The sequence below is a fragment of the Podarcis gaigeae genome (assembly GCF_964106915.1).
Source record: "Podarcis gaigeae genome assembly, chromosome: 13".
NCBI classification, from domain to species: Eukaryota; Metazoa; Chordata; class Lepidosauria; order Squamata; family Lacertidae; genus Podarcis; species Podarcis gaigeae.
This window is the reverse complement of record NC_139689.1, coordinates 54,123,432-54,135,615: the sequence shown is the minus strand read 5'-3', so window position 1 is coordinate 54,135,615 and position 12,184 is coordinate 54,123,432. Positions and strand designations below refer to the sequence as shown.

At 43.2% G+C, this 12,184-nt stretch overlaps 1 protein-coding gene across 4 annotated transcripts in view; it reads right to left on the bottom strand.

The window, feature by feature from the left end:
- Positions 1–12,184, bottom strand: part of EPB41L4B (erythrocyte membrane protein band 4.1 like 4B) — a 143,265-nt gene that overhangs the window by 41,381 nt on the left and 89,700 nt on the right. For all 4 annotated transcript variants that reach the window (XM_083709277.1, XM_083709279.1, XM_083709278.1 and 1 more), the window contains exon 18: positions 5,370–5,498. In XM_083709277.1, coding sequence (XP_083565403.1) covers positions 5,370–5,498 — 129 coding nt within the window. The remainder of the gene's footprint in view (positions 1–5,369; positions 5,499–12,184) is intronic.

Sequence of the window (12,184 nt, the reverse complement as noted above, 5' to 3'; positions counted from 1 at the left end):
CAGCACTTGCTGCTAAGCTCATGGTTCATTTGCAGAGGGGCTGTTTGCACCAGCACCATCACTCACATGCCTTCCACGACTGCTTTGCAGCCCTCAGCTGGAACAAGACCTCATACCAACACAATACAGTGGTACCTTGGTTCTCAAATGCCTTGGTCCTTGGAGCCCAAACGTTGCAAGACCAGAATTAAATGTTCTGGTTTGTGAACATTTTCAGAAGCTGAACGTACTCTATTTTGAAGAAGAAGAAGAGTTTGGATTTGATATCCTGCTTGATCACTACCCGAAGGAGTCTCAAAGCGGCTGACATTCTCCTTTCCCTTCCTCCCCCACAACAAACACTCTGTGAGGTGAGTGGGGCTGAGAGACTTCAGAGAAGTGTGACTGGCCCAAGGTCACCCAGCAGCTGCATGTGGAGGGGTGGAGACGCGAACCCGGTTCACCAGATTACGAGTCCACCGCTCTTAACCACTACCACCACACTCTTTGAGTGATACGCTTCCAATTTGAGTGCCACACTTCCGTTTTGAGTGTTAGGCTGAGGTCTGTCTATTTTTGCTATTTATTTTGCATTTTTGTTTTTGTGGCTTTTTTCTTTGTTTTTGTGACTGTGTGGAACCAAGTGTGGAACCAGCTACTGATTGATTGATTGATTGATTGATTGACTGCAGTACATTGTTTATTGCTTTCATTTTATGGATCAATGGTCTCGTTAGATAGTAAAATTCATGTTGAATTGCTGTTTTAGGGGTTATTTTTAAAAGTCTGGAATGGATTAAACCGTTCTGCATTACTTTCTATGGGAAAGTGCGCCTTGGTTTTGGAACGCTTTGGTTTTGGAACGGACTTCCAGAATGGATTCAGTTTGAGAACCAAGGTAACACTGTATATAGGCTATGATGAAAGGAAGTTATGGGTGCTGGATCTTCCCTTTTGATGATCCTCACCAAACACACTCAGTCGATTTCAGTCTCACCATACCCCTAGGTTTCTCATGTTTCCCCATTTAGACCAACTGAATTAAATCCTACTCTTACAAACAATGAGGTTTTTCAAGGTAACAGTCAGTCGGTGTTGCATTTCATAAAAAATGTCTTTCAAGTTCAGACTTCCGGGTTGGCGCCATCGCCGAATGGCGGACTCCCTCTGAGCTCCGGAGGGAGCCTGCTCGGCAGGGGCTGGGTCCCGCCGCGCCGGCGACGCTGGGACCCTCAAAAACCATGGGCGCAGATGCCCATGGACCTGGTGACTCGGCAGGCACCGTTTGCGCCCCCTGACCCGCAAAGGAGCCTTTTTAAAGGCTTCGGAGCGGGGCATGGGGGATGGCGTGGTGCTATGAGTCCTCCGCTTCCCCTGCCGAGCGAAGCTGCATGCCATTTGGCGGAGAGCGCTGACTTCTTCCATTGAAAATTTGGACTAAAAACAACAACCCCTGAGTAATTGGGAAAATGGACTTAAAAGGGAAAAAAATTTAAATTCGGAACGAGCGGGGGAGGTGCAAAAAGGAAGTCCGTCTCCCCCCTGTTGTAGAGGATTTAAAGCAAGGATCTGACAACTAAGATCGAGAGAAGGGTCTGTTTTTTTATTGATAAAAGTTATTAATTTCACGATTGGAAAATTACAAGATTGTGCTGGAGGAGAAAAGTGGATTGTTTGAGCTAAAGTGCAAACCCCCCCCCCGGGAACCGGGAGAGATCCGTGAGAGAGCCTGGTGAGGAGATATAAAGATTTTGACAGCTGTCAAAGTAGCTGTCAAAGTTGGAGAACAAAAAAAGAACTTTGTTACGATGACTTTGCCGGTTAGATTCGTTACAATTTGGATATAAATTGTTGAAAACAAGGGATAACAACTTAGTCTGGAAATTTTTCTGGAAATTTCAATAAATATTACTTAAAAAAAATGTCTTTCAAGTTAATTGTGGGGGGGCGGAAATGTGACTGCTGAGGAGTTTAATTAATTTCTCATCTGACTAATAGCAAAGTTCTGTTAGCAGCACTGAATCAGTGGCACATGTCTCCTGGCATGCACTCTTTACAAAGACCTGAGGAACGAAATTATCACACACACCCCTTTTATTGTCCATTCCGGGTCACCCAGCCACTGCCACAGTGTCTTTTCTCCTGGCAGATCAAGAGGAGCAGATGACTGCAAAGGTTGAAAGGTTTCTAGCTGAGGCAATCAGAATAAGGTCCACTATTTGATTGCTGAGTCAGGACCCTCAACTGTGTTTTATATAATCAACTTTTTATTTTGTTCTGTGTATATTGCAATGTTCTTTTGTTGCTATGGCTGTTGGCTGATGCAACTGAAGTTTCATTCATTCATTCATTCTGAGCAACGCAAAGCACTGCATGCAACAACACAGAGCAAATGGTGGAAGGGCACAGCACAACTTAACCAGAGAGTTGCTGCTCTTCTTCTTTTGCTCCTAATTCATTCAGTTGTTTGTGCAGTGTGCACAACTTAAAACAGTGAAACCATCACACATAATCTCTTCCTACACTCATATAGCATGTGCATGGTTATTACAGAACTACACTCCATGGCTGCAGCCATACTGAATCCAGATCTGTAATGTGGATTATCTGAACCAGGATCCTTGAGGTGGGATGCTGGAAGCAAACATGCCACAGCAAAACTCCGGCTCATGCAAGATCCATTGCATTCCATCCACCTTTATTTGCAGTGGGAGTTTTGCATTACATTTGAACACAGATATAATCAACTAGGATCAAACAATGATTTCATAGAAAAACCCCAATCATGCAAATTCATTACAAAACTTTCAGACAGTTGCTGCTGTGCTTGTTTTAAATATTAGTCTTTAGCAAGGTGCTCTGCCTCCCTCCTCGCTTATCATGTAATAAGCAGATCCATCACAAATGACGGCAACCATAGATCTGCACTCATTTCATCTTGACCACTACGTTTTGGGGAGAAAACACGTCTGCATTCAAGGAGTCTACTGCATTAATTTTGTTTGCCGAGAATACAGCCTGTATACAGGGTGACTTTGGGCAGGAGAAGCCTATAAATATGCACATAAATACATACATGATTCTGTTTATTCATTCATTTATTTTGGACCACAGCTATTCAGAAGATCAAACTGGGGCCCTTTGCTGCTATCCTTAGAAATGCTTTCAAATATACCGTATTTTTCGCTCCATTGGACACAGTTTTCCCCCTCCAAAAATTGAGGGGAAATGTGTGTGCGTCCTATGGAGCGAATGCAGGCTTGTGCCATAGCCGTGCGCAACCCCACTGGCAGGGAGAGGCTGCACGGGGCTATGGCTTATTTAGCCCTGCGCAGCCTCTCCCGGCAGGGAGGGATTGCGCGGGGCTAAAGAGGAAGCCAAAGCAGCCAGCGGGATCCATCCCGCTCGCTGCCTTGGCTTGTTCCATAGCCGCGCGCAACCCCTCCAGCAGGGAGAGGTTGTACGCAGCCTGTACACTGCTCTTTGGGGCTGGGGGGGAGATTTTTTGTATTGATTTCCCCGTCTAAAAACTAGGTGCGCCCTATGGTCCAGTGCGCCCTATGGAGCGAAAAATACGGTAAATAACACAGGACTGTCACCTGGGGGGAAAACATTCTCATGAAACCTCATGAAGCAATTCGTATTTGTTTGTTTGTTTGTTTGTTTGTTTGTTTGGCTGTGGTACTTTAGAGAAGCCAGCTGACTTTTCTTCAGTTGGCCCTAGAAGCTCCTCACTAACCTTGGTGAAGAGAGAGTCAATTCTGTAAGAAGAAATACTGATCCTGATATTCTAATGCCTTGGCGGAGGGAGGGGGGGACTTCCCATCTAGAAGACTATCCCATTCTCCACCTAAAGTGCTCATATCCTTCTCTGTTCTGAGAGGGAAAATGTCTAACTCTCCCCACAATTATGGAGAAGAGAACTGACACAGTTCACCTCTAATAGGGTTCAAGAAAACCCTTTATAGTGTAGTTTTACATGACCAGTTTCTGAAAAAGAGGGGGAACAGAAATAGCTCTTCCCAGTGCTTTTTTTCCTTAAAAAAATGTTTAGGGGGACTTATTTTGACTCAAGAAAATCACCATTTTATAGTTCAAATTGGGAAAATAAATACAGTAAATGGACAAAAGTACAAAGATTCACAAAATGTTTAGGGGTATGTGTCCCCCTGCGTCTCTCCAGAAAAAAAGCACTGGCTCTTCCTCTAGGCCTTTTATCAAGAAGACAAACTTCCCTATAATGTGGAAGCGGCAGGCTTTTCAGCTGGGAGATTGAGATCTGGGACTATTGAGGCCTTTCGAGACAAGCATAGGCAACACTGTGCCTGAGGAAAGTCAATAGAGACCATATCTTGGAGACCATATTTTTCCTTCTTTGCTGAACACCATCAACCTCCAGCTGATCTCAAGCTGTGCACTGAGCTGCAAAAGCTGCCCCCATTCATATCTTCCAGTTGCAACCCCCCCCCCCAATTCAGTTAAAGGGCCTGGGCTGAGAAGAGAAGCAATATAAACTTCTACCTTGCAGAAAAGAGTGGCCCCTCAGAATATGTAAATGGACTTTCCCTGATATAAGCTCTCTTGGTATTTTGGATAAATCTATCTTTGCCCCATAGGCGTCAGCCTTATTATAATTGGATTGGATTTAATCCTATATTTTGCCAAAGTGATTTATCTTTCATCTGAAATCTGTGCCAAGGTGAAAGAGGGAGAATGAAATAAATCACAGACCAAATCTTTGAAGGCACACCTATTCTTTTCCTTGCTATTAAAGAAAAACAATGTAAATGTTGCTATTATTAGGCAACTGCAGTCATGAGAATTGCATCATCCCAAATTATTTGTAACTATGGTAGACTAAGTCCTTAGGCATAGTTGACTATTTCTAATAAATTGCTTCTTTTTGGTCTCGGCATCTGTGTCTGGGCAGGAATTGTTTGTGCTAGAAATTCAGGCAATGGGGACCAAGGTAAGAAAATAAATCCAGACACTAAATGACTTCAGAAAGTATAGGCTAACCACATGGGCTGGAAATGCCTCCAAAGAAACAACTTTGCTTTACAGTAAAAGAACTCCCAACACAAAGTAAAAGGCAGTTTCTTCAGCCCACCTCCACCAGTGCTGGAGTGGGTAGGGTTGGAAATGCTGGTTTTGTGTATGCACCCCCCCCCCTTTGCACATGTGTGTGTGAGAGAGAAGGTATGTCTGAGTGCTTGACTACATGTAAACGTTTGCACATGCAGTGAGTGTGTATGCTGTGTATGTGTGCTGAATGTGCAGTGAATGTGTGTGTGTGGCCTGTATGTGTAGTGCATGAGCATGGATACACATGTGCGTAAGCCACAAGAGAACATTTAAAGGGGAGGCATTTAAAGGGGAGGCATACCCACCTGAGGACCCACACGAAAAGCCGCTTCCACCTGAGCCTTCAGGATGTTGCATTTAAAGTGGTCAGGTACTGCGGAAGGTGACACAGGAGGAGGATGAAGGCTCTTCTCTGAAGTTTTGCTATCTTCACCCTGTCATCAACACAAGAGGACACATGGCTGAGCAGGAAACATACTGATCTGAGAGAGATGTCTCTTCACTCTACAACCTCTGTTATGTGAAATAAACAGTGCTGTCCTAAACAAATTAGGAGGATACAGGCGGCTCTCAACTTATGTAGGGGTTACATTCTAGGGATAGCATGTGAAACCAAAATCGTGTATAGTCAAATCACTTTGGGTTCAACGGTGGGTGGGATTGCCAAAGTCTTTTTTCTCAGATGCCTGCCCCCCACTTTTTAAATTGTGAACTGTGTAAAGCTGAATATGCACAAGTTAAATGCACGTCAGTTGTGAGTTACCTGTGTAGATTTATTAATAACTTCTTTATTAAAAAAACAGTGATCTACTAAAGATGGTATCAATTAAATAAATGAAACAAATATTGAAACTGTTTTTTGTTTAGAAAAAGTTTAAGTTTATGGTGGGCATGGGGAGGGAGGAGAGGAGTGTGTTTATTCTAGTGATAACAGAAAGGGGGCGAGACAGTGGAGGTAACTGGCCAGGCCAGTTAAGGGGAAAAGGATTGAGACTCTCAAGGCGTCCTCCTGCTTCCAGCTCTCTCCATTTCCCGCAGTAACCTGAGAGGTTCTGCCAGGTTGCCCTCAGGTCATGTGGTGAACCAGGGCTGTTGCTGAATACCAAGTCTGCCTGTAAGAAAACTGCAATTATTCATGATTTCATCTTGGAAGAGGAAGCCAACCTGGATTGCGTCACTGAGATTGAATCAATTCCAGATGTTTCCAGATCAGATCTCAGGACAGCACCAGCGCAGGGCATAGTGGGATTCTGTCTTCCTTACCCAACCACACATCAAATCAGCACCTGGATCCCAACACGTCTACATAGTTTATGGCTCTTGTGGATTACTGTAACATGTTCTACGTGGGGCTGCCTTTGAAAAGTGCTCGGAAACTTCAGCTGCCCCAAGGAGCTGCAGCCAGATTCTTGCCTGGGGCTGGTTATAGGGAGCAGACGACTCCCTTGCTACAACAACTCCACTGGCTACTGGTCTGTTTCTGGGCACAATCCAAAGTACTGGCTACGACCTATAAAGCCCTACACAGTTTAGGTCCTGCCATCCTCCCAGGCAACCTTGAAACTCCCTCCCTAGAGAAGCTAGACTGACCCCCTCCTTGTTGTCCATCTGCTAGCAGGTGAAAACCTTCTTCCAACAGGCTTTTGGGTGCATTCAATGCGGGGGGCTGTTCATTTTTTTATGATTTCTTTTATATGTTTTAGCTGTTCTCATTTTATCTGTAAGCCGCCTTGAGTCCTTGTCAGGGAAAAAGGGAGGTATAAATATATAATGATGGTGGTAATAATAATAGGGGCAGGTGGAGAATTCTGTTGGTGTACCCCATAACTTACTGCCCAACAACCTCCCTTTCTGAGCTGACAGAGGTGGTTGAGCTCCATCCCTGTGAGTGATTAGCAATGGAGTATATTAGCACACTTGCTATTACACTTTTCAGTGTGTGCAATGGAGGATGCTGTGCAGAGAGAAATTACACCGAATGCTTAAAAACTGAGCACAGTTTCTAATTGGTTTTGCTAGGTCCACCATCTATGTAAGGTAGATCATAATATTTAGTCAGTGGAGAAAATGTCAAGAGGAAGGCCTATCCTTTTAATTAGTCAATTTTTCCATTATCCTGCTCTTGCAAGCAAATTTTCTATCAGACATATTGATCTGCAAGCAGGATACTACTGCCCACTAAAATGTCTTAAGAAACTTAATCTGCTGACTTGGGTGAGGCTGAACAGCTGCCACCATCTGTACAATGTTGTAGCCTTAGTGTCCATATGAACACCAATCTTTGCCTGAAGAAGGAAAGACTTGGCGAACAACACAGTTTTTTAGTGATAGATAAAGCTTTACATGGGTATGATGTTAGGCTACAATCCAGTACTCCTTTTCCTGGGAGTAAACCCATTGAATTCAATGGATTTAATTTCCTAATAGATGCACATAGGATTGCATTATCAATCAGCTAACAACATGCCTTTTTCCAGTGTTGTGAATTGATAACTTTATAAATGGCTTGTTAATATGAATGTTCTGGTGAGTGTGCACATATGCAGTCAAAGAACTAGTTTATGCATCATGTACTTCGTTTGACTCTCAACTGTGTGAACTGCCTCTACTAATATATTTTGTCTGAGTTGACATTGGGCAATATGAAAGTTATAGCTATGATAATTAATCTGTGATGGCTCATGTTGTCACTTGCCCCAGAACTTAATTATGTGCACCTTTACCTCAAGGAAACATTTATCACAGAGGAGGAGCTGTTCCTAATCTGAAGATGACTGAAAATTTGTTTATTTTTATAGCACCATCACGTAGCATGGAAATGTACAGTAATGTAAGCAAAAAGAAAGAAAAGAAAATGAAGCTAGATTTCCCCCCAGTAATTTACCACCTACATTTTGTAAGGGAAAGGGAAACCACAGTGGAGAGAGGGGGCAGCAAGAGCACCTGACAGCACACAGGGAAGGCAAGGGTAAAAAGAGATATTTGGTTTTTTGGGGTGTTTTTTTCCTGTCTGTCCGTCTCTTATATATATAACATATTTATTGAAATTTTCAAAAAATCCAAAGAAAAAAGAAGCAAAAGAACAAACAAAGAAAAAAAGAAAAGAAAGATTAAAAAACATTCACCATTTAAACCTTATTTTCAGTAACTTATTTCCAAGACTTCCCCACACCTCCCTTTCTTGTATTCCATTTCCATTTATTTGGTTCAACAAGTTCTTATCCCCAATTTTTGACCTTATTGTATTTTGCTCATTATTATATTTAGTTCATATTATATAACCAATTTTACCTTATAAATCAATCTTTATACATTAGAATCTTTTTCTAAGATCGACCCCTGTTCCCTTCCCCGATTTCCCCATTTTTCTACTCATAACAAAACACAATAAGAAAACGAAAAAATCAAAATATAGTTATACACCCTTTGGATTCCCAAACTCCCCCCCCCCTTTCCCGGTTTCAATCCCCAATGTCCGTCAGTCTGTCTACTATCAGCCTGGAGACCTCACATCCGAGGCTCTCAATTCTCTCACAGTTCCTCTTTGCCAGTTTTTTTGATAGTCCTTTATATCAAACCCCAAATCTCGGAGAAGCTCTGTCTCAATAATGTCCATTTTTCTTCCGGCCAGACCTCTATATTTAAAAGTGGAGCTCAAATCTTGTTTCTTAATCCTTTTGAGTCTAAATGTCCCAAAAGCTCCAACTTCCATCTTGATCAGATTTGTAATCCATAGGTCTTCAGATCTCCTCATAAGGAGATCTCTCCATTCTTCATTCTCCAATTCAAACCAAATTTTCATCATCCAGTTCTTGTTTTCCTTGATGTCCTTCCTAACAGGCCTCTGGCCTTCCTTCATCTTCTGCAGCATTGTAACTCCTCCTTCCTTTCCCTCCAGATCATCATGTATCTCTTGTTCCACTTTCTCAAATTTGTCAAATTTCTTTTCCTGCTCAGCTGCAAAGACTTGTGTTTCCGCTACAAGGATTTTTTGTTCAGCAACAAAGACTTGAGTCAAGTCCCTTCCAGTTTCAATAGGTTTATTTCTTGTTTCATTCAGTATGGTTACCCTTGTAGCCAAAATATCACTCTGTTCTTGAAGCTTTCCCAGGAGATAAAAAGTCCTGTTCAGCTCAATGAGTATTTTTCCACTTGCAGCCATTCTTGCAATGTCCCAGAACCCCCTCTAGAGGGATTATGGTTACTTACTATCCTTCCAATTCCAGTCCAAAAATCAAGATAACTTGTTCTTCTTTATTTTCAACAATTTGTATCTAAATTGTAACAAATCTAACCAGCAAAGGCACCAAAAACACAGTTTCTTTTTATTCCCCAACTTTGACAGCTAATTTGACAGCTGTCAAAGTCCTCTGTATCTTTTCAACAGGCTCTCTCACAGATCACTCCCGGGTCCCAGGGGGTTACACTTCAGCTCTCAAAATCAGCTCTTATCCTCCAGCAAAATTACTTGTACTGTCCAATCATGAAATTAATAACTTTTGTCCAATAAAGGAGAAGATATTCTCTCAATCTTAGTTATCTAGTCCTTGCTTTAAGTTGTTTACAAGGCGGGGAGACGGACTTCCTTTTTGCACCTTCCCCGATCGTACCAAATTCAGGAAGAAAATTTCCCTTTTAAGTCCAATTTCCGTATTACTCACGGGTTGTTGCTTTTAGTCCGAATGTTCAAAGGAAAAAGTCAGTGCTCTCCGTCCATGGCATGCGGCTTCACTCAGCAGGGGAAGCAGAGGACTCTTAGCACCACGCCGCTCCCGTCCCCCGTTCCGTAGCCTTTAAAAAGGCTCCTTCGTGGGTCGGGGGCGCAAATGGTGCCCACCGAGTCACCAGGTCCACAGGCTTCCGCACCTGTGGTTTTTTAGGGTCCCCACATCGCTGCCGTGGCAGGACCCAACCCCTGCTGAGCTGATTCCCTCCGGAGCTCGGAGGGAATCCGCCATTAGGCGATGGCGCTAACCCGGAAGTTCTCGGGTAAAAAGAGATATTTGAAGAATATTTCAGTTAGTCCTGAGGGTCAGTGCTGCATCCAACCTTTAGAGAAGACCGGTTACCTTCAAATATCATAAAACATCCCACAGCAGCTCCATGTTCAATTAGGGATAAACCAATTTATGTAACCTCAAAATACTGAAGTAATGTGGGGGGAACAAAAGTGCTGGACGCTTGCTTACCGGGACTCATCCAGGAATAAATGTAATATTACATTCACCATCTACACTGTGAATTCCCCAAACCACAGATAGTATTTCACTCTGCTGTAATACAGCAACATACACTGTTGCTGTAGCTTCTTTTTTCGATAATCTGACAAGTATGAGTTTTTCCAGAGTGGCATGATAATTTTTCTGAGTCAGGTACGATTATGTCCCGACTCCTCAAAGATGAATCTGATGACTCCTCTTCTTGGAGATGGTTCTGTCCCTGCTCTTTGGACTCTGTGGCAGTCCCCACCCCATTCCTAACCATTGGCCATGCTGGCTGGGGCTGATGGGAGTTGGAATCTAACAACATAGTGGGGGGCACATGTTCCTCTCTGTTGTTCAACACAGATTTTCTCCTCAACTGCTCTTTCTAACTATGACTGCACCAATACTCCACTCTGCCTCAGCCCTTGCCTTTGGACCGTCTAACTGTCCCTATTCCAATGCTCTGCCAACCGTCACAGTCCTTTCCTTAAGATAGAATAGCTGGCTCCTCCTTCCTGAATTTTGTCACATTGGTGCTCCTTCCCCCAAAAGGGATCCAAAAGTAATAAGCCCATCACAGCACCATGTCTAACATGGCACTGTCACCAGATATCAGTAGATGAAATCATGTGAGTCAACACCGCCAACCAAATATTGCTTCATGAAGGATGATATCACTGAAGGCAGACGAGCGCAATTTGAATAAATAAGTGATACTTTTCACAAGAGGTGTTGAGAAATGCTGAAGGGGCAATGACTCCTTTTCGCACAGCCAAAACGTTCAAAGCAAGCCACGGGCTGTTTTGTCTAGCTTATTCACATTATATGTCCCATCAAAGGCTTTGGTCCATGTTTTTCATGGTGAAGGGAGATGCCCTTTGCTGTAGACTCATAGCATTGCTTCAGATTAGTCATGCTTCTACAGCAGGCATAGGCAAACTCCAGCCCTCCAGATGTTTGGGACTACAATTCCCATCATCCCTGACCACTGGTCCTGTTAGCTAGGGATGATGGGAATTGTAGTTCCAAACATCTGGAGGGCTGGAGCCTGCCTATGCCTGTTCGAAGGCTATGAACTCAGTTTATATGGTTCTGACTAAGTCACCTCTGCACACCTTATCTCTCATGATCCTTAATGAAAACTATTTGATAGAGAAGAACCATCAGAATAATATTACTGTGCGTGATTTTATTTTGGTTTATCTCATCTTGAAATCTAATTTATTATTATTAATGCAAAATAACCATGAGGTCAATGATTTGGATCCCAGTCATTATTCAGCAGTAGAGTTGCTATAGCACCCTGAAAACAGGCCTCCACCACCTCTGTGCACGCAGAGTTGCGTTTTGTCACCTTTATAAAGAGCAACAGGGTAGCAGATCTATTCTCCAAGAGAAATTTGTGCTCAGGAGGCTTGGGCACAGTCCTCACCCAGCATTAGCCCCCTGAAGCAGCCAGTCACTCCTCCCTTTCTGTCTAATGGCAGGGCTGGCACTGGATAGTTCAGTTGGTAGAACAGAGGACTCTTAATCTCAGGCTTGTGGGTTTGAGCCTCATGCTGGGCAAAAGATTCCTGCATGACAAAGGGTTGGGCTAGATGACCCTGGTGGTCCCTTCCAACTCTACTGTTCTATGATTCTATGAAATATATCTGGTTTGACCTGAGTCAAAGTCCCCCTTGACCTATTTTAAAGCCCCAAACAGCATGAGTTCTGGATACATTTTAGAATGCCCAGTGCATTTTTCCTAAAAAAATGTTTAGGGGTACTCTCATTTCCCTACTCATATTGAAATACTGCCCCTCAATGAGGCCAAACTCAGATTCACAAAACGTTTAGGAGTATGCGTACCCCTGCGCCCCCAAGAAAAAGCACCGAGAATGCCTAGTGGAATTATCCTTCCCCAATACAACATC